Below are 18,297 nucleotides of genomic sequence, written 5' to 3'. Positions count from 1 at the left end.
TGTTCAAAGGGAAGGTCATGAATGCACACATTAGATAAGGATTGCTATCTACTCATTCAAGGACCCGCTGTGCACAGTCACAACTACTTAAGATTTATGTGTAACAGCAGTACAGGACAGAAACAGTTGTTGTTCCCTGTGGACAAAGGCAGCAGTGAATGAAAAGCACCAACAGCATCAAATAAAGAAACAAACCAAAGCATCAAATAAACAAACAAAAGGAAAAGTCATATTCAAGCAACTTAAAAGAAACTATAGAGGGACTGAATGGAATCACTCTGATTGGAATTGGACCTGTGCAGCTGCCTCCAGTTTTAATACTCTGAAAGATGGAGCCTGATATTTTATTGATAAGTGGTAATGACCACTGTTTCATGTCTCTGAATAATGACACCAGCAGCTATCCAGTGTGGTGTTACCCAGGCCTTAAAACCCATGAAAAGGTGGTGTTTCCTGAAGGAAGAGGAAGGAATTGCATTTCAGCTCAACACAAGGAGTCTGGAAGTCTGTGCTCAGTTCTGGATTCATCACAGAAAATTCTCAAGAATTTTCAAGCAAGCCACGGAACATTTCATTTCACCAGTAGTATCTGAGTTTAGAGACGTTAATAGATGGGTGTATGTGCCTTGGAATGCTCAGTCCCACTGGTACGTGCATGTCTCAAAACCTCAGACTTTACCTAAGCCATGGATTAACCAGTGGTGTTTTAAAACAAACAAACAAACAAACAAACAAAGCAAAAAGGGGAAAAGCAAACAGAAAAACCATTAAGCAATCAAAATTAAGGGCAATATGTAATTATGTAGCAGTGAAGAAAATTAGCTATTTTTCTCCATAGCTCAAAGCACACCACTATGTATACACTTGTTTTTCTTCATAACATATTGTAGGAAACCATGTCCTAGACAGAAGAGGCTGTTGCTACATGCATCAAGAATTTTGAAAATCTCTGAAACACTCAGCAGAGCTCTCCGTGGGTCTCAACCTGAACCCACTGTGACCTGCTCTGAGAGGTCTCCCACTGTTGACGTTGTCTTCTGAATTCTCTTCTGACTTCTCCAGTTACGTATATGTTTCTGTATGGAGGGGAGTATAAATCAGTTCTTGGCTGGAGGAATGAGTTATTGCCTTTGGCTTGTTTATTAGGGTTGTTGTTAGAGGGACAATTATTTCAGTGGGATTTAATTAAACAATATGGAATGACAAATGAAATGCCTCAATCATTTCCCATTCTCTAAAAAAGTACTTCTCAGTATATCTATTCCACTACTTCCATTTTCTAGGTAACTCAGAGGTTAGCATACAGAAATGCCTAATGCTGAGCAGTGGAAGACGAGCTATATGCAGGACAAATAACTTCAAATCCATGAACTGTCTCCTTTTTATTCATATACTTTTTGGGGTTTGTGCTCACCATTTGGCAACATTTGTATGTCATTAATGTCAACACAAAGATCTTTGAAAGCCTTTATAATTTTCTGGTGTTAGGATGGTGGAAAATTCAGAAACATTGTAGATTTATGTTATACATTCACTTTACATAAATGTTCCATTTTAATGACCATTATTATATGGAGATTTCTTTGCTGGGATTAATGAATTTCCCAAACAAATTCCTGCTGACTTGGGTGAAATAATATAATACCTGGCATTTATAGATCAAGCGTCATTTTAAAAAGGATCCAGTCTTCTTTAGTAATGTTCTTACTTTTCTTTTGTGTCCTCTCCCTTTTTTCCCACATTTGTATGTATGATACACATCATGTGTAAATATTGCAAGTATTCTAAGTATCTCTGGTTTTCTAAATTAATAATTTTAATATCTTGAAGAATATCCCCCCTTTTGGTTTGGAGTACAGGAGTTCTTCAACAAAGCAAAGTTACAGAAAATTTACAGTGTTCAAAACTATAAGACAGCTTCTGATGAAGACCAGGACTTTTTTTTTCCCCATAATCTGGTTAGTATTTCTACCTCTCAGTTTACCAGGTTAAGAAGCTGTACATCTGAACTAGTCAAAATACCTAAGTGACAGTGGCTGATGCAAACTGCTTAATCTCTGAAAGAAGATTTTCTGCATCAAAATAGAATTTCAGCAGCTGCAGTCCTAGAGTGGCCTGCCTGTGTTGCTGAAGTGTAAAAACCTCTCAAAATTAAAGATATCATCTTGGAAACAAGACTGATATTTTAAGTTAAAATGTCTTATGAGTAGGAAAATGGAACCACTTTGTATCATGAGTTTCCTAAAAGCTTTGCTCCTAAAAGAATTCTCTCAGTCTTTGTAGCAGCATTATAAATAGTTTCAAATATTACAATAATATTTGCAATTCATTTCTTCCCTTTCTGCTACTTTCCATGTATAGTTCTAGTAGTGGATGTCAGGTTTATAACAAGATTTTATAAAGACCCACAAAAAGTGGGTAAAGAGATGCACACTCCCTGCTCCAAAAGACTGTGATCTTCCAGTCAGGGATCCTGATATATACATCCTGGGAAAACACTAGCTTCCGTTTTAGGTTTTGGATTTTTTTAACTTCAGCATGAAGGGAAAGTCCTTTTGTCAGCGAGAGAAAGGCAGGGGATGAAAGGGAGAAGAGTGTAAAAATATTTTCAAATATGCTGATCCCAAAACTAAATATCCCTTTTCTTCCTATCAAAACTGTTACTGGGATTCCTATGGTTCCCATTCCAAGGTAAGAAATGAGTTTTCTAGAGCCCCAGACCATAGCAGAAACAGACAGGTGTATTGCCTTTAGCCCTGGGCAAAGCTGTCCAACTCTGGTGTGGCCTATCAAAATAAAAACCAAAGAAAGACAAATACTGTCAGTGACAGCAAGGTTTCCATGAAAAATACATCCCAAAAGCTGAGTTTGCAGAAGCAGACAGATTCCAAACACTTATTGTTAATGAGAGAGTGTTATCAACAGGCATTGTTCTTGTGAGGTTCAGCGAGGATCAGTACCAGATCCAGCCATTCACTCATTTGTTCTAGTCCTTGCAGTGTATCTACAACCCTTGCCTTAGAACTTGCCTGTGGCAGAAGGTTTTGGAGAATGGCCAATGGAGAAGGCAAGACAGTCAGATAAAGCCATCTAAATTACCCTGTATTCATAACTTGTGCCAGTGCTCCAATGCCATTGACATCAGGTATCAAAGCACAGGTATTGCAGGTTACCGAGTGCTCTGAAACTATTGTTTCTGCATAGATTTAGGAGTCAGCTTAGTTCAGCATGAGCTCAGCAAAAAAAGGTGTGTTACATTACTGCAACAGAGTAGTAATGATATGGTATATATATTGGATATGAATCTTAGGCTTGATAACTTTGAGTAAAATGCTAGTCCAGTTTATAGCACTGGCATTGAAAAAGCAGTGACAACACAGAGAAACTGAGAAATCATTCCAGTTTGGAGGAAAATAACAAGAGGTGGAATTCAGTCTTTTTTACTGTAATGACAGCTGCAAAGTGCTTTTAATAAAATATTCATGGACTTCAAGAAGGAAAAATTTGGAGCATATAAGGGTTACTGATCAGTAAGACAAGTGCAACACATAAACAAACCCACAATAGAAATTAAACGCTGTTGGGTTTTTTTTAAATGAGAGAAAGGTAAATGTCCTCTGGGAAAAAAAATATTTAAATTTTTTAAAATTGTATTAATATAAATTTTAAAAGAAAAATAAAACAAACAACGATAACAAAAAAGGCTTAAGAAATTATGAATTTTCTTCACCTTTTGCTAGCTTCAAATTAAGACTTAAAAAACAGTTCCTGTGACACAAGAAAAACAATTGAAATTATTTTCCATGTCGTTCTGCAGCTACCAGATATCAGCAGCCTGCTCAATACTTACTAGTGAAAAAAAATTAACAACTAAGGCAAAGATTATCTAGTTTGAATACTTGAAAAAGGTAGCCAGTGGGACCATCATGTACATTGGCACATTGGGAGATTTCTAGATGCCTTGCACTGAGATATTTTAGGATCAAGGTGGGTGTTACAAGGGTTTGTCTTACTTCTTGAATAGGAAGAGACCTGCCACTGAGCTGTCAATAGAACCTCCTGTGTGTAGTTTTTAATAAATCTATGATAGGATGAAGTACTTGTTTTTCATTAAATAAAATTTTACCTGGATAGGGCTATCCTGCTTTTGCTTCCCTGGTAGTTTGTGGACATAACTTGCCTTGCTCTCTTCCTCTCACAGATTTATTCCTGAGGCTTGGTCCAGCTGTAGTGTCACCTGTGGAGTAGGCAGCCAGATGCGGCTTGTGAAATGCCAAGTGCTCCTCTCTTTCTCTCAGTCTGTGGCTGATCTGCCCATGGATGAATGTGAAGGTCCCAAACCTGTGTCTCACAGAGCCTGTTACAGTGGTCCCTGCAGTGGGGAGGCAGCGGAATACGCCCCAGAGGAGACTCAGCTTTTGTATGGCAGCCTGCAGGAGTTCGATGAGCTCTATGACTGGGAATATGAAGGCTTTACAGAGTGCTCAGAGTCCTGTGGAGGAGGTAAGTGCAAAATGTTTCTGTGCTGGATTTGTTTTCCTTCTTCAAGTGTGTGCTTGGCACTTAATACCCATAGACATACTGCTTCGCTGTGGCTAGTTAGAATCATGGAATCATTTAGGAAGGAAATAAAACTTTAAGATTGTTAAGTCCAAACATATTTGAAAAGGCAAGATAAGAAATGCATAAAATCCCATGTGTACAACATATTTTAGCCCAGCACTTCCAGATCTGTGCTCAGATTCTCACTAAGAGTGCTCATTTTATCACATATTTCTGTTTCCTTTATCAACTGATCACCCAAAGGCAATCACCAAAAAAAGCTAAGTGTTAAAGGGGTCTGATGGTACATGCTAACAATCACATATAATTTTTAGTTTTTATCTCTTGGTTTGCTCTGTGCAAGCAAAAACATATGGAAGTAAATTGTCCTCCCATAGCAGATGAAAAAAATAATGGATATTTTAAGGGCTCAGCCATTCCCTATCTCCTATCAATAAGGGGCATCAGCTCCAATCCCAGTGCAAAAGAAAATTTATGTCAAAATGGCATTAATTATGTGGTTGTCTGCAATAAGCATGCTTGGCAATTGTAGTTTATCAAAGTTAATCAAGTTCTCAGGTTGCAAATACCATAGACCGTTAATATCTTTTTTTCCCCATCATTTTATCTAACTAGTTCTGAGAAATATGTCCAGTCCAGTGTCTTTTTAATTAAACCTAGAGCTTTCCAGCTCTTGTCTTTTTGCTTTACAACTTTCAGGTGATTTAAGAGAGGATAACTGTAGAAAAATTCAAAATAAATACTGTAGAACTGAAAAAACCTCAGCATTTAATGAGTTAATAATAGGTACAGATTCACAGGTTTTCAAGTTATAGTCTTGAAAACTTCAATTATTAGATAATAATGCAAAGGTTTTCTTTGCTTGCTTTTGGCTTGCTGGTGGTAGTCAATATTTAGATCAGTTCACAGCTGTCAGACTACTGAAACTTTTGCTTTATTTCCTACACACAAAAAAAAAAAGAGAAACTAGTGTATGCTAAGTGGTGAGAAACACTGATGTTACAAGAGTATATGTCATGTGTTGGTGTTACTGGCATGCAGTAACAGTTCATCACACTTTTACTGTGACTACCAAAATCTGAACAGTTCCTAGAAATATCATCTTGAAATGAAGTAATTTCTTGAATATAGAGCTCATGCTCTCTCTAACAGAGACTGATTTATAGGAGACATTTTTCTTTATAAAGCTAATCTCTCAATTGTCAGCAAAAAGTTTTAGCTAAGATTTCTTTTTGTCTGACATCAACTCCAAACTTTCCAGATTAGCAGATGCTAAGTCAGATATTTTTGTAGCTATAGGTGCAAGACTGGTCAAACTAATTTTATTGGGTTTAGAGTCCTGGGAGAAGAAACTGGATAGATGCAGAAGTAACCTTTCACCTCCCAAAAGCAGCAACCAGAAGGAATGAGTTAGTCATATAGTCTACTGCTGGTGGCTTCATTTCCCAGAGCTGTCACCAAATATCATGTAACAATTATTCTATCCTGGTAGATATAAACATAGAATTCTCATTTGATGATGTTTTGAAAGTGAACTTAGACTGCCTAGATTCACATCCCACCATTCCACATTTTTATACTGTGATTTCCTATTGAGAACTGATTTCTTTTTTTTTTCCCAAGAAAAGCAATTTAAAGCAGACAGCTTTTGTTCTAATCATATTGTGCAGTAAATAATGTTTTTAATTCAATTACTTGGCAAATGAACTCCCTGAAATTCATATCCTTTTTTAAATTAACTCTGTGCTGTGGAACTTCTGATTTATGATCAAAAGTTTTTATATTTTCTAAATGTTCAATGAGCCATCCTAATTTAAAGTTTATAACCATTTGCCACATTGACATATCAAAAATAAAGGGACAGTTATTGTCATTATGCTGAGACACACTAGTGTGAGATTCAAGAGGAAGCTGAAGAAAGTAATTCTGATAACATTTTTTACTGCTGGAGCTAGCCAGATTTTTTTATCTCTCTCTCCTTTTTGTTGTTTTGTTTGCTTGTTTGGTTGGTTTTTGTTTTGTTTGGGGGGTTTTTTTGTTTGTTTCAGAGGTTTTTTGTTTGGTTTGGGTTTGGGTTTTTTGTTTTCTGGCACAAGCTATTAAAGCCAAAAAGCGTCAATAAACATTCTAGCAATCTTTATTCAGACAGGAATCCTTTTCTTTGATATCTATGCTGTCAGACAAGATTACTGGACCTGTCAAAGATAAAAAGAAATTTTAATAGACAGACTAGAATACCTGTAGTATGGACAAGAACTATTGGAATTGCAATCAGAGATGACTTAGATGAAAGAAATAAGCATGAGGAATGAACTTACTGTGAGGTTTAGGGCTGGTTGGATACTGAAAACTGAAGAACAGCACTATAGAGCTTAGCTATATGAATTTGATAACCATCAGTTTGAGAAATGGAGAAAAGGTTGAATTCAAGACCTCATAGTCAGCACTTTTCAGTATTCAACATTGAAAAAACAGGCAATAGAAAAGTATTAAATTGATAATAATTGTTCAAGAGCTCACTGGTGACGCCCTTCAGAGAGAAAAAACTGAAGCTGTGGAAGTACACTCAGTTTACCAAACTTTATCTGAGAAGGACATACAGAAGGGGAGTGAACCGCCTACCTAGAAAACAGAAACATGTCAGCCAGCATGAGGCAGGAATCTGTAGTTTCTTTCCACAGAGTCTGGAAAAATACTTCCATGGTTTCCATACCTCTGGATCAGCAGCCCTTCTTTCTTGGCTTCATCAAATTCGTCTTGATATCAGGCCTGCACAGATGTTCCATGCAAAATAAAGATCAGTAGTTTGAACACAGTGCCATTTCCCATCAGGTAGAGAACCACCTCTGTTCTTCAGCCAGGAGCCTTCCATTCTGGAGAATCCATATGCCTGTGCTTGCTGCACACAATATGATTATATGCTCAACAGAAATATGATTGAGCTAGAAAAATAATGAACATGACAGGGCAGTGAACATCTTGTTCATATATATACGTTTTGTAAGTTTCTTTTCCTAGATATAAATCAGTACCATTAGTTCTGTCTTTTTACTAGGCTACTCTTTGTACATTTTTTTTTAAGTCTGGAGATTTTTTTAAGTTTGGAGAGATGACTTGAATAACGAAATTGAAAATATGGGGCCACCTTGCAAAGAAGGAGACCACCAACAGCACTGCCTTTGGCAACTGACTGGTAATTTTGATGTTGATGTCCATGTCCAAAACTGTCAAATTTCTTTCTTTTTTTTGGTATCTGGGATATGGGAGACACACTGCACAATCTTGTGCCATAGCCATGATCTTAATAGGCTGACACACATAGCAGCCAAAAAAATGGTTAACAAGCCACTTTTCTGGGGGCCTCAGCCTATACTGAGATTAAGGAGAATGAATTTGTGAATAATGTCAGGAATATAGGGGCTATGATCAGCTATATAGCATTTTGGTCCTCTTGAAGGATGTGAAATCATTTTTTGCCTAATGACATGCTCTGGAATTAGCAATACCAGAATATATTGTTAACTCTGTGACATGTTTTTAGAGGTCTTTAAGGTCTTAGAACACTTTATCTTGGTTTGGGTTTTTTTCCCTTCACATTAGTGTCTTTAAAAATTTGTGAGATGTTTTGAAAAAGTGGTGGTTTTGAAACTGTAATGCAATTGGTGGGAGTTCAATCTTTTCCTAACTCAGGTCTCAGGAATGAATGTAAAAAGCATACTTTCATTGTATTTGAACCACTGTGGATCAGATTCTCAGGAAGTTCAGGCCAGTTATTATCCTCAGACCCTCTCAGACCCCCTTTATCCATGGGGAAATAGATATTTTCTCATCCATTCCTCTTCCTTGCGGGATGTAATGTTGCAATCCCCGATGTTCTAGCTTCCTAACCTTGTGATCCAAAAAGCCTGTGATGCCCCTAGTCATAGGAAAAGAGAGTAACTGGTATGCCATATACTACATAAGGATTTTGGCTGTCACAAGGATTTTCTGAGTTAAAATATAATAACCAAATCTTCCAGTTTCTCTTAAGTCCCAACAGCTGCTGTTCTTTCCCAGGTCACTCTTACCTGTTCTTCCCCAACTCTCAGATACACCCTGTGGGTTTGCATCTTTAGTTTGGGTGCAGGCCCATGGATGCAGAAGAGTAGACTGAGAAGAGCTGAATTGTCTGACCACGTTTTACTTTGCTTTTGCAAGTCATACTGTTGGTTAAAATACAGCATATGAAAGCCATGGCTATCTTCACACCTTACCCTGCTTGGCCTGAAAAATAAAGTGCCTCATTGCACTTTATGCAAAAAGGAAAAAACTAAGAGCACTGGACAATTTTCTGTCCAGGGAGGTGAGCAGTGGATGAATCCATGGACTGCAGTGCTGAGAAACCTCTCAGCTAGCCTGAAAGCAATGACAAGTGTGCAGCTGTACCTGCCCCTGCAGGTACAGAGAGCTGGTTGTGACCATTGTTTGTTGTGTGCAGGTGTCCAGGAGGCTGTGGTGACCTGTCTGAACAAACAAACTAGGGAGATTGCAGATGAAACACTGTGTGTTAGCAGCCGTCGTCCTCCACAGCTGCTGAAGTCCTGTAGCCTGGACCCCTGCCCCCCAAGGTAGGCATAATTTTAAGTGACCCCAAACCCTATTGCCTTTCAGTCTGGAGGAACACACTGCCTCAAGCATGCCTTTCTTAGACTGCAGGGGCTTACACCCTCTTTCTACCACAATCATATTGACCAGGAAGTACAAAGCAGCAGTGAGACCAAAGGGCAAACTTCAGACTGTTTGTCTCTTCAGGTCCTTCAAGTAACCAGTTTATGGATTGGCTTAACTTTACCCAGGGTTTTGTCAAGTTTAAAGAGACTTCTCCAACCTCTCCTCTCAGAAAAGGTTTTGCAGAACATGCTTGTCCCTGGCCTCAGGCAGTTTCCACAATCATGACCCTAAAACAACAGATCTTTCTCTGCAGAGATTCACATCTTCACCCTCGATGACAGAAAATAGCTTTTATGACATTATTATGGTTTATTTAAATAGGGCCTGTCAAGTCTATAGGATGTACTGTATACATATTGTCTTTTTTCCCAGCTGTACACAGGTGCATTTGCTCCACTGTGACACTGCAGCAGATTTTAAATACCTTTACATATAACTTTGGACTATTTAAAACACTCAGCAGTGTCCAGGTGGTAGATATACCTTAGAGCATTTATTGATAGGTGTATGTATGATTTATAAGACAACAGGCTACAGAGAGGTATGCTGTTATGAATAATAGTAGATTTGGGATACACAGAGAAGGTTCACATTAAAAATCAAAGACAGTCAGCATGAAATAATAATAAGGACATTAATAACAGTTTGGTTGGTAATCAGGATTTTGAATTTGTAACAAGCAGACACAAATAGATTGAAATTTCTTTACCAAAGCATTACAAGTATTGCTTATGATCATACTGCAACCCTAACTTTGTTAAATTGTCTTTAGTGCTGGAAATAATATAGAAATATTATATAAATGTTTGAAAAAATTACTTTATAGGTGGAACTCTTGTGGTAATTCATAGGTAGAAGCATCAGTGCTGCTACGAGTGCATGGTAGAAGATTGAACAACGACTAATTCTGACATGAAAACTAAGTACTCAGTAGTTAAGAAAAAGCAAAACACACTCCTGTAGGCCAGTATTTATGACTTTTGTTACAAAAGTAATCTGAGTAATTGTGTGAATACTCCTTGAATTAATCTGCATGATTATCCATAGCTCTGTGGTAACCTTGCTACCAGAGTGGAGCTACTTTAAAGCAGCCATAGGTATGCATTTCTCTCAGTGGAGTACAAGAGGATCATTCTGTAGGTGAGAATCAGCTTGTGAAGCAAAGGTGAAAGGAGATTGCTGCAGAGGGGGCAGACTAAGCAGCTTTAATCCACCCTTAGGGCTGCAACTGAGAAGAGGGGAAATGACTCTCTCCCCTGTATATACAACTTCTCCTGAAGCCCCCTCAGTCTGGAGGAAATTGCCTGTCTGCAGGCCCAGGATGAAGAACAGCACCTATTCTGCAAAACTGTTCCTCTGATCAGAGCAAGGAGGCCTGCAGACTGCAGGCAGTATGGCTAATGGAAAGAGAGGCAACAAGGCAAGTTGATGTGTCTCCCAGGCAGGCTGTGATGGGATAATTATCTCCTTCATGTTTCTGAAGTGCTAAACCTAGCATTGTCACTGTGTTAAATACAATGGTACATTAATGAAAGAGTGTATAAAATCTTTTGCTTTATAATCATTATTTACAGCTACTCTAATACTTTTTTTAAGAAGGAACAAGTAAAGGACTATTTATTCAAATCAAGATTTTCTCCTTGTTTAAATCATAAAATATTTCAGAATTCTAATTCAAAAAAATTTGATCCAGGAGTCTGATGAAAATTTAGGCTAAAATCATGTCCTTATGTATGCTGATGAAGGCATTTCTACCCACTGACAAGTCCAAGAATTATAATACACTGTGGCTGTGAACTTAGATCTCTTCTACAGGAGTTTCCAAAATCTGTGAAATATTGATACTTCCCAGAGCTCTTGCTGATGACTGAGATGACTGAGAGAGCTGGCTGGTCTCATAGTGTTGGCTCTTCTCTCTATTTTCCAGCTGCTTAAGTGCGTTAACAGAAGCTAAAATTATAAAAACCACTTTCCTAAAATATTCTTGATGTATAAGTGACTGCTGGAGTATGCAGTTGTTGTGTGTAGAGGAGGCATTCCACTGAAAAGGCAACTGAGACAGTGATGAATGTCTAGGTAGCAAGGAAACATTGTCCACAGCACGAAGAAAAGGCTGAGAAGCCTTGCCGAAGAGAATAAAAATTCTCTCTTTATGTATTTAGAGAAATTATTCCAGTGACATTTCTTGAACCTGAGCAACCAAGCATGCTTAGAATTTAATGATTATGTCTAAAATCTAGTACAGTTAAAGATCTTGCTTAGGGAGAACATTTAAATGTTAGAACTGCAAGGCTTAATGCTGCTTCTGCTACAGGCATTTTTGGTTACATGGGAGGCTACTCTGTAGCCTCTCAAAGGGCTAGTCCTGTACGATGGAAACAATTGTTTTAGCTGTTTTACTATAGATAGACAAAAGCGCTGAACTACAGAACCTCATCAGCCTTTCTGGAGGGTCAGAAAAGCCCTCAAGAAAGATATTGTAGAAGTAGTAGGTGAAGAGTAATTTCATTCTGGTTTTGAGCCATCTTTTTTCTTTTGGACACTTTAGAAGAATGATACTGTGCAGATATCAGTAACTGGGTTACTGTTCATTTTGTTCCTTACTGAAAATAGATGTGTATAGATTAGAAAACTTCCTTACTCACTTAATACTTGAAATTAATCTGTGGTGTCATCAGCCTTTTCAATCTGTAATTGGTCTGTCTTGGAACAGAATATGGCAAAAGGTAGAACATACTGGCAATATACTTCACATTTATGAAAACACCAAGAGATGATGGTGCTTGTACAGCAGCTGAGAATGCTTTGAAATTTTCTTTGGAATTCTGGCTTAATATCTTAGGACATTACTATTCTGAGTACATGGAAGAGAGACAAAAACTAAACCACGGAAATCTGTCTTCAGATACTCACAGCTGTATGGAGTCAGAAAAATTCTTACAGAAGAAAGATTAAGAATCAGGAAGAGCTGCACACAAAAAAAATGGAAGATTTCCTCCATATTCAAATCCCAACTGAGTCTCCTGGGGTTTCAGATTTTGTTGAGAGTTTTTTGCTTATTGCTTCAGGAACAATAGCAGAAAAAGAGTCCAGACCCTCTTCTCCTGGAAAGCAGTGTAACAAAATTTCCCATTTTGAACTGAATTAAGAAAATGGGAAACACTGCAGAGCTGATTGCTAAGTTGGGAGCTAATAACTGACTTTCAACACAATAGCTACAGAGCAAAATTTGTTGTCATTAACTTAGTTTAATATTTCTAGAAAAGGATATAGCTTCTTTTGATGTACTAGGAGAGCCAGCATGCTTTCTACAGGAATGAGAGGAATGAAGACTGTGACAATATTAATTTAGTCATTCAGTCATTACTTAATTTGTGTCAATCAAGCTGTACCACTTGAAAAATTACATAGCCATAACTGAACAGAACACAGTCTTCCAGAAGTAAACTCAGAATAGCTGTTCAGTGTCTAGAAGTTTCTTCTCTAAGTGAAAAATACAAAAGGGAAGATTACTCAGTTTTCCTAATTGCTATGTTAGTATTCTAAACTACCAAAAAAAACCCCCAAACAATTAAAAGAACCCTGTTTCAATGTTAGCTTGACTGTTTTCAGCAACAAAATGACTCACATCCAAAATGTGTCTTTTCCTCAGCCTCCACAGCCTGAATTACAGAGGCAGTCATCATCTAATCAGATATAATTGCTCTTGTTTATAAGCATGAGCACCTCATGGTGAGCCAACAAGCTCTACCAAAGGGGTGAAAGAGAATGTTGTAACTCTGTTATTAATTATAACTGCTCAATAATTTGGTCGATGCGTGTTGAAAAGTTTTGGTAAACATGTATGGAGTAGTGAAGAGAGAATCAAAGCAATGAAAACCAGATGGCTCAAAATGGAGGAAATTACAGGCAATTTTTACAGCTTTGTTCATGAATATTTTCAAAACTGAACTTTTATTTCTGTGCAACAAAGAACAGCTGAATTTTACAAAATGAAGAGAAAAAAAAAAAAAAAGAAAAAGCAGATGGTTCTAGGAATAGCACAAAATTTCACCCCAGCACTCTCCCTTTACCATTGCAACCCTCTGTGGTTTGCAGGAAAAGACAGGAAACCATCTGAGTAGTTCTGATATCTAGCCAAAAGGGCAAACGTTGCCTGAGTTAGCCTGGGCTCTACCTCATTGCCTAATTTTATTTATTTTTTTCCTTTCTTTTTCTTCTCTTCTGTGTCAGCTTGATTTGTGTTTGTGTGATGAATCACCTGTTCTTATTTTAATGTTTATTTGCTAAATGTGGTTTTGTCATCTGTTTTGCTCTGTTTCCCAGCTGAAGTTAAACTACAAAGGATTAAAAAAATCAACATGTTTTTCAAGGCATTAGATTGGTGATAGACCAGACTTAGCGTAAGGCATGCTCCCATCAACAATCTGAAGTTAATTCAATATGGGTGAAAGGGCCAGAGCTTTCTCTAATCCATTACAGGGGACCTGTGTGTGGAAGGGTGTCAATACAGATGTGTTCTGCATTGGTGGGGGGAAATAGTAGAGCATCTCTATCTAGTTCATGAAAAAGGTTAAAAGGTCTGCAAGTCATTATGTCTACAGATATTGCACTACAGCCTTACTGGAAGGAGATACCAATTCTTGCTATTATCAAAAACTACCAGTTCTAGCATTTTGGGGTTTTTTCAGAGTTGTACGTTAGAATTAGCATTAATGAGGCAAAGATGATATTACTTTCTCTTTGTGATGCAGAAAGGTTTTCAAATCCTCAAAAACCAGTGACGTATTTTTTAAATGGGATGCATTTAGGTCTATTTTTAGCTGAAGCACACAAGAGAATGGCTTTGAGAGCCTCTTAAGATGTAGCCCACAGAGCCTCCTGGGATCACAGGCCACAGTTTGGACTGTGATAGAAGAGGTTGGAGAATCAGACATTAGAAGGAATATGCTGTCACACAGGGCAGATTTGCCCTTATTTGATACCTTCAGTTTGAGAAACATCTTAGACTGAAGCTGTGGACTTGATGAGGGAATCATAAGGTCATTTATTCTCTAGCTTTACTATGCTAAACACAGGCCTATACAGGGGCATCTAAACTAACTGCCCTCCCTAGGTGGCTCTGTTATGCTCTTAACCTGCATAACCTGCAGGACTACCCCCATCACTGTAGTAAAACCCTGGCCTTAAAACATATTAATCTGTGACCTAAAAACATTTCTCTTCTCTCCCCTTTTCTATAATATAATCTCCTGCTTTGCACCCTTTCTGGCTCTCAAGAGATTGTCCAAGATGTGTCTGGCAGCCTGCCCTTCTCCTTTCTCTCTGGTTCTTCTCTCTGGCTCCCCAGTGTCCTTTACACAGCTGCAGTTACAGTGATGTCCCTAAGGAGACTCTTCTCAGCCATGTGTGTCACATAGAAATGTGAAGCAAAGCAACTTGCAAGTTCGGAGGGTCGGAGGAGCTTGGGAGCCTCCATCACACCCTGCCTCCAGCTCTTCTAGTTTAAAATTTCAGAGGTCTTCCCCCATTTTGTTTTTAAATAATATGATGATTCCTTCATTAGATAGCATTACAACAAGAAACATATGCCTTCATTTCAGCTTCTATTTCCATCAGACTACTATCTCCATAAAATATTAGAGTGCAATTACATTTTTTTTTAGTAACTTCTACCATATATCCTTCTTACTTTGAATGATAAAACACACTTCTTTATCAGAATGCTGTATACTTAGATAGATTATTTTCCTCTACACAGATCTCCATTTCACTAATTTCTCCCAGTTAGTACACCGTTGTGTTGAAACAATTCTGTCATGCCCTAACACAGTTTTGTTATAGCTTGGTTTGTGATGAGTATTAGCTTTAACTCACGCTAGGGACTTACTGAGTTCCTCTGCAGAGCAGACTTACTCTTCTTCCTGGCACAGTCAATTTTATGGGTTTCATCACCTTAATACAGTCCACTTCTCCTAACCTTTCTCTTCATTTATGCTAGAATTTAGAATCCACTGCCACTTGATATTTTTCACTATTTTGATCAAACACCATCACATTCCAATGTTTCATATGTTAGCTTCTACTCCTCATTTTTTTTTCTAAATTTATTCGCAATCTTCATGAGTATTAATTTACTGCCTCACCAGCAGGATTTCATTCCCCAAAGAAGCTTTCCCAACAGCAAAAACCCATTTCTTTCCTTTTGCGCCGAATATGAAGTCAAACATTTTGTAGCATATTTAGCAGAATTAACTTTTTCATGTCAGCATTAACATATGAAACAAACTACAGGGTCTTACGAATTGTTGATTTTACAATCTTCACTTCCTTTAAAAAGGGGTGAACTGAGCAGCACCATTATATTTTTCACTTGCAGTATTGCTGAAGTAATTTGTAAGACTCTGAGGAATACCCAGTACTTTCAAACCAATAAACCTTTATGGATGAAAAGATAAGATGAGCAAAAAAAAATGAAAATATGGCCCTAATTCTTGAAATGTATTGTATGGTTCTGTAACATAGTTACTCATCGGGTTCACACATGAAATAAAAGATTCACACATGAAATAAATGGAGAAGGTGCCCTCACTCCCATTCAGTTTGGAGTGAATTAAGTACCTATTGAAGGAGTCAGACTGATGAAATTATGAATTCTGTATCTGCCAAGCAGGTCTGTCACATCTCCAGAAGCACAGCAAGACCTATTTGTGCCCATGAAAATTTCCATCTTCAATGTGCAATTACCCATTAGAATTGTGACTAATTGTGTCTTCTATATTCTAACCAGCTGTTAGTTCATTCACAGCTTTGGGAGACACTTGGAGCACTCACACTGAGTTCCGTGCATCTAATTACCACCCAATGGATCCACAGATTTGTAACTGTGCTGTATGGAAATGTATTTGTTTGTTTAATTGTAATGCTTACGTTGTTCAGGTCTGAACAAAGATTTTCAGGTACATAAGACAAGTACATTTCCCTTCCCATGAGAGAGCAAGCTGCATTGTCTAAAGTGTCTATTTCTTGCAAGGTCTAAGAAGCCAGTTTCTCACTCAGGAAAATTTGGAGAAGTGCATTAAGTTGCCATTCTGGAGTATGTAGATTCTGCACACAAATCTTTGTAGATACAGCAATTAGGATGGAGATATGATGTGGTTTAATACCTTTAAATTTGCCTATGTACATCATAACTTTTACGATACCATCACTTTGAATAGAATTTTTCCTTCCATTGAGTCAGAATCACCTTATACTTCCATGAATCTGAATATTTTAACATAGTTATGTTTGATGGTTTGTGGGTATAACATGAGTTTAGAGCCTCCCCATTCTAAGTAAGGAGCACCTGTATGTTTTGGTCTCTAAATGTCAATGTGAAAAAAAGCTTCTTTTAATAGAGAAGAGTGAGTGAACTACTAAATATATTATTGGTTACAGTTTCAGGGTCTTTAAATATAAAGTAAAAAGGAATAGAATCATAGAATGGTTTGGGAAGGACATTAAAGATCATGTATTTCCAATACCCCTGCCATGGGCAGGAACATCTTCCACTAGGCCAAGTTGCTCAGAGTCCCATCCAACCTGGTCTTGAACACCTGCAGGGATTGTGCTTCCACAATTTCTCTGGGAAAGCTGTGCCAGTGTCTCACCACCCCCACAGTAAAGACTTTATTCCTAACATGTAATCTAAATCTACTCTCAGTTTGAAGCTTTTCCCCTTTGTCCTGTCAGTACATGCTCTTGTAAACAGTCTCTCTTCATCTTTCTTGTAGGCTCCCTGCATGTACTTGGAAGGCTGCTATTAGGTCACTCCAAAGCCCTCTCTTATCCTGGGTAAATAATCTCAATCCTCTCAGCCTTTCCTCACAGGACAATTTTTGCATCCCTCCAATCATCTTCATGACCTTCTCTGGATATGCTCCATCAGTTCCATGTGCTTCCTGTGCTGGGACCCCAGAGCTGGATGCAGGGTTCCAGGTGGGCTCTCAGCAGAGCAGAGCAGAGGGGCAGAATCCCCTCCCTGGCCCTGCTGCCCACGCTGCTTTGGATGCAGCCCAGGACACGTCTGGCTTTCTGGGCTGTGAGTGCCCATGGCTGGGTCATGTCCAGCCTCCCATCCACCAGCACCCACAAATCCTTCTCAGCAGGGCTGCTCTGATCTGTTCATCCCACAGCCTGTGTTGACACCAGGGGTTACCTTGAGCCTGCATGAGATTCCCATGGACCCATATTTTGATCTTTTCCAGGTTGCTTATTATAAATATAAAACATAAAGATAAAATTCAGCATAGAATACTGGCTCTGGATGCACGCTTGGAACAAAATTCCTGTACTGCCTTTTTTGCCCTATATTACCAGAAGGACATTGAAGGGAACTCAGAGCAGCTCGAACATGGAATGTAAGCAGACATTTTGAGTTTCCTGAGTTCAATCACAGTTCCATATGGTTACATAGATATATTCTTAGGTTCTTTCCCCTACTAAAAAAAAAAACTAGAGAAACACTGTGTATCCTTTAATTTGAGAGACAGTCTGTTTGTATCTTCTTCCTTGGTTAAATAGTTCAGGAATAGGTCATCCTGTTGAAAATATTTTCCCTGTAATGCTGCCAGCCAGGTGAGCAAGAAGCTCATGTTATCTGCTGGTTTTGTGGCAGCACTGCTCATAAAACTTGGATTTGCTAGAGAATTACTGAAACCCAGTCACTGTTATCTGAACACTCATTCATTAATATACTTGCTTTGTCCATTCTGTTGACATCTTTACTTCTTTTCTGCCCTTATAATTTCAGGAAAGGCTTCTTTAGATTTAGGGAGAGTCTTGTCAATCTGTAAGACAAAATCACACATTTCATGAATATTGATCTTAGAATTTGTGAAGTCAGGCTTTTTGTATATTATTTCTGTGCCATCTACATCCATATGTAATCTTTTAAAGTTTCGTTTCAGAAGGAATTTCAGATTAAAAATCATCAGTTTCTCAGATGTGCTAAAAATCAGCACATCTTTCTCACCTGCAGAG

At 38.1% G+C, this 18,297-nt stretch overlaps 1 protein-coding gene across 4 annotated transcripts in view; it reads left to right on the top strand.

Moving 5' to 3' along the window:
• Positions 1-18,297, top strand: part of ADAMTSL1 (ADAMTS like 1) — a 391,950-nt gene that overhangs the window by 316,295 nt on the left and 57,358 nt on the right. For all 4 annotated transcript variants that reach the window (XM_071424947.1, XM_071424948.1, XM_071424950.1 and 1 more), the window contains 2 exons: positions 4,202-4,503; positions 9,041-9,170. In XM_071424947.1, coding sequence (XP_071281048.1) covers positions 4,202-4,503; positions 9,041-9,170 — 432 coding nt within the window. The remainder of the gene's footprint in view (positions 1-4,201; positions 4,504-9,040; positions 9,171-18,297) is intronic.

Source organism: Agelaius tricolor, unplaced genomic scaffold, assembly GCF_023055355.1.
Source record: "Agelaius tricolor isolate 1412-34295 unplaced genomic scaffold, bAgeTri1.0.p SCAF_4, whole genome shotgun sequence".
NCBI lineage: Eukaryota > Metazoa > Chordata > Aves > Passeriformes > Icteridae > Agelaius > Agelaius tricolor.
This window is presented reverse-complemented; position numbering and strand designations above follow the sequence as displayed.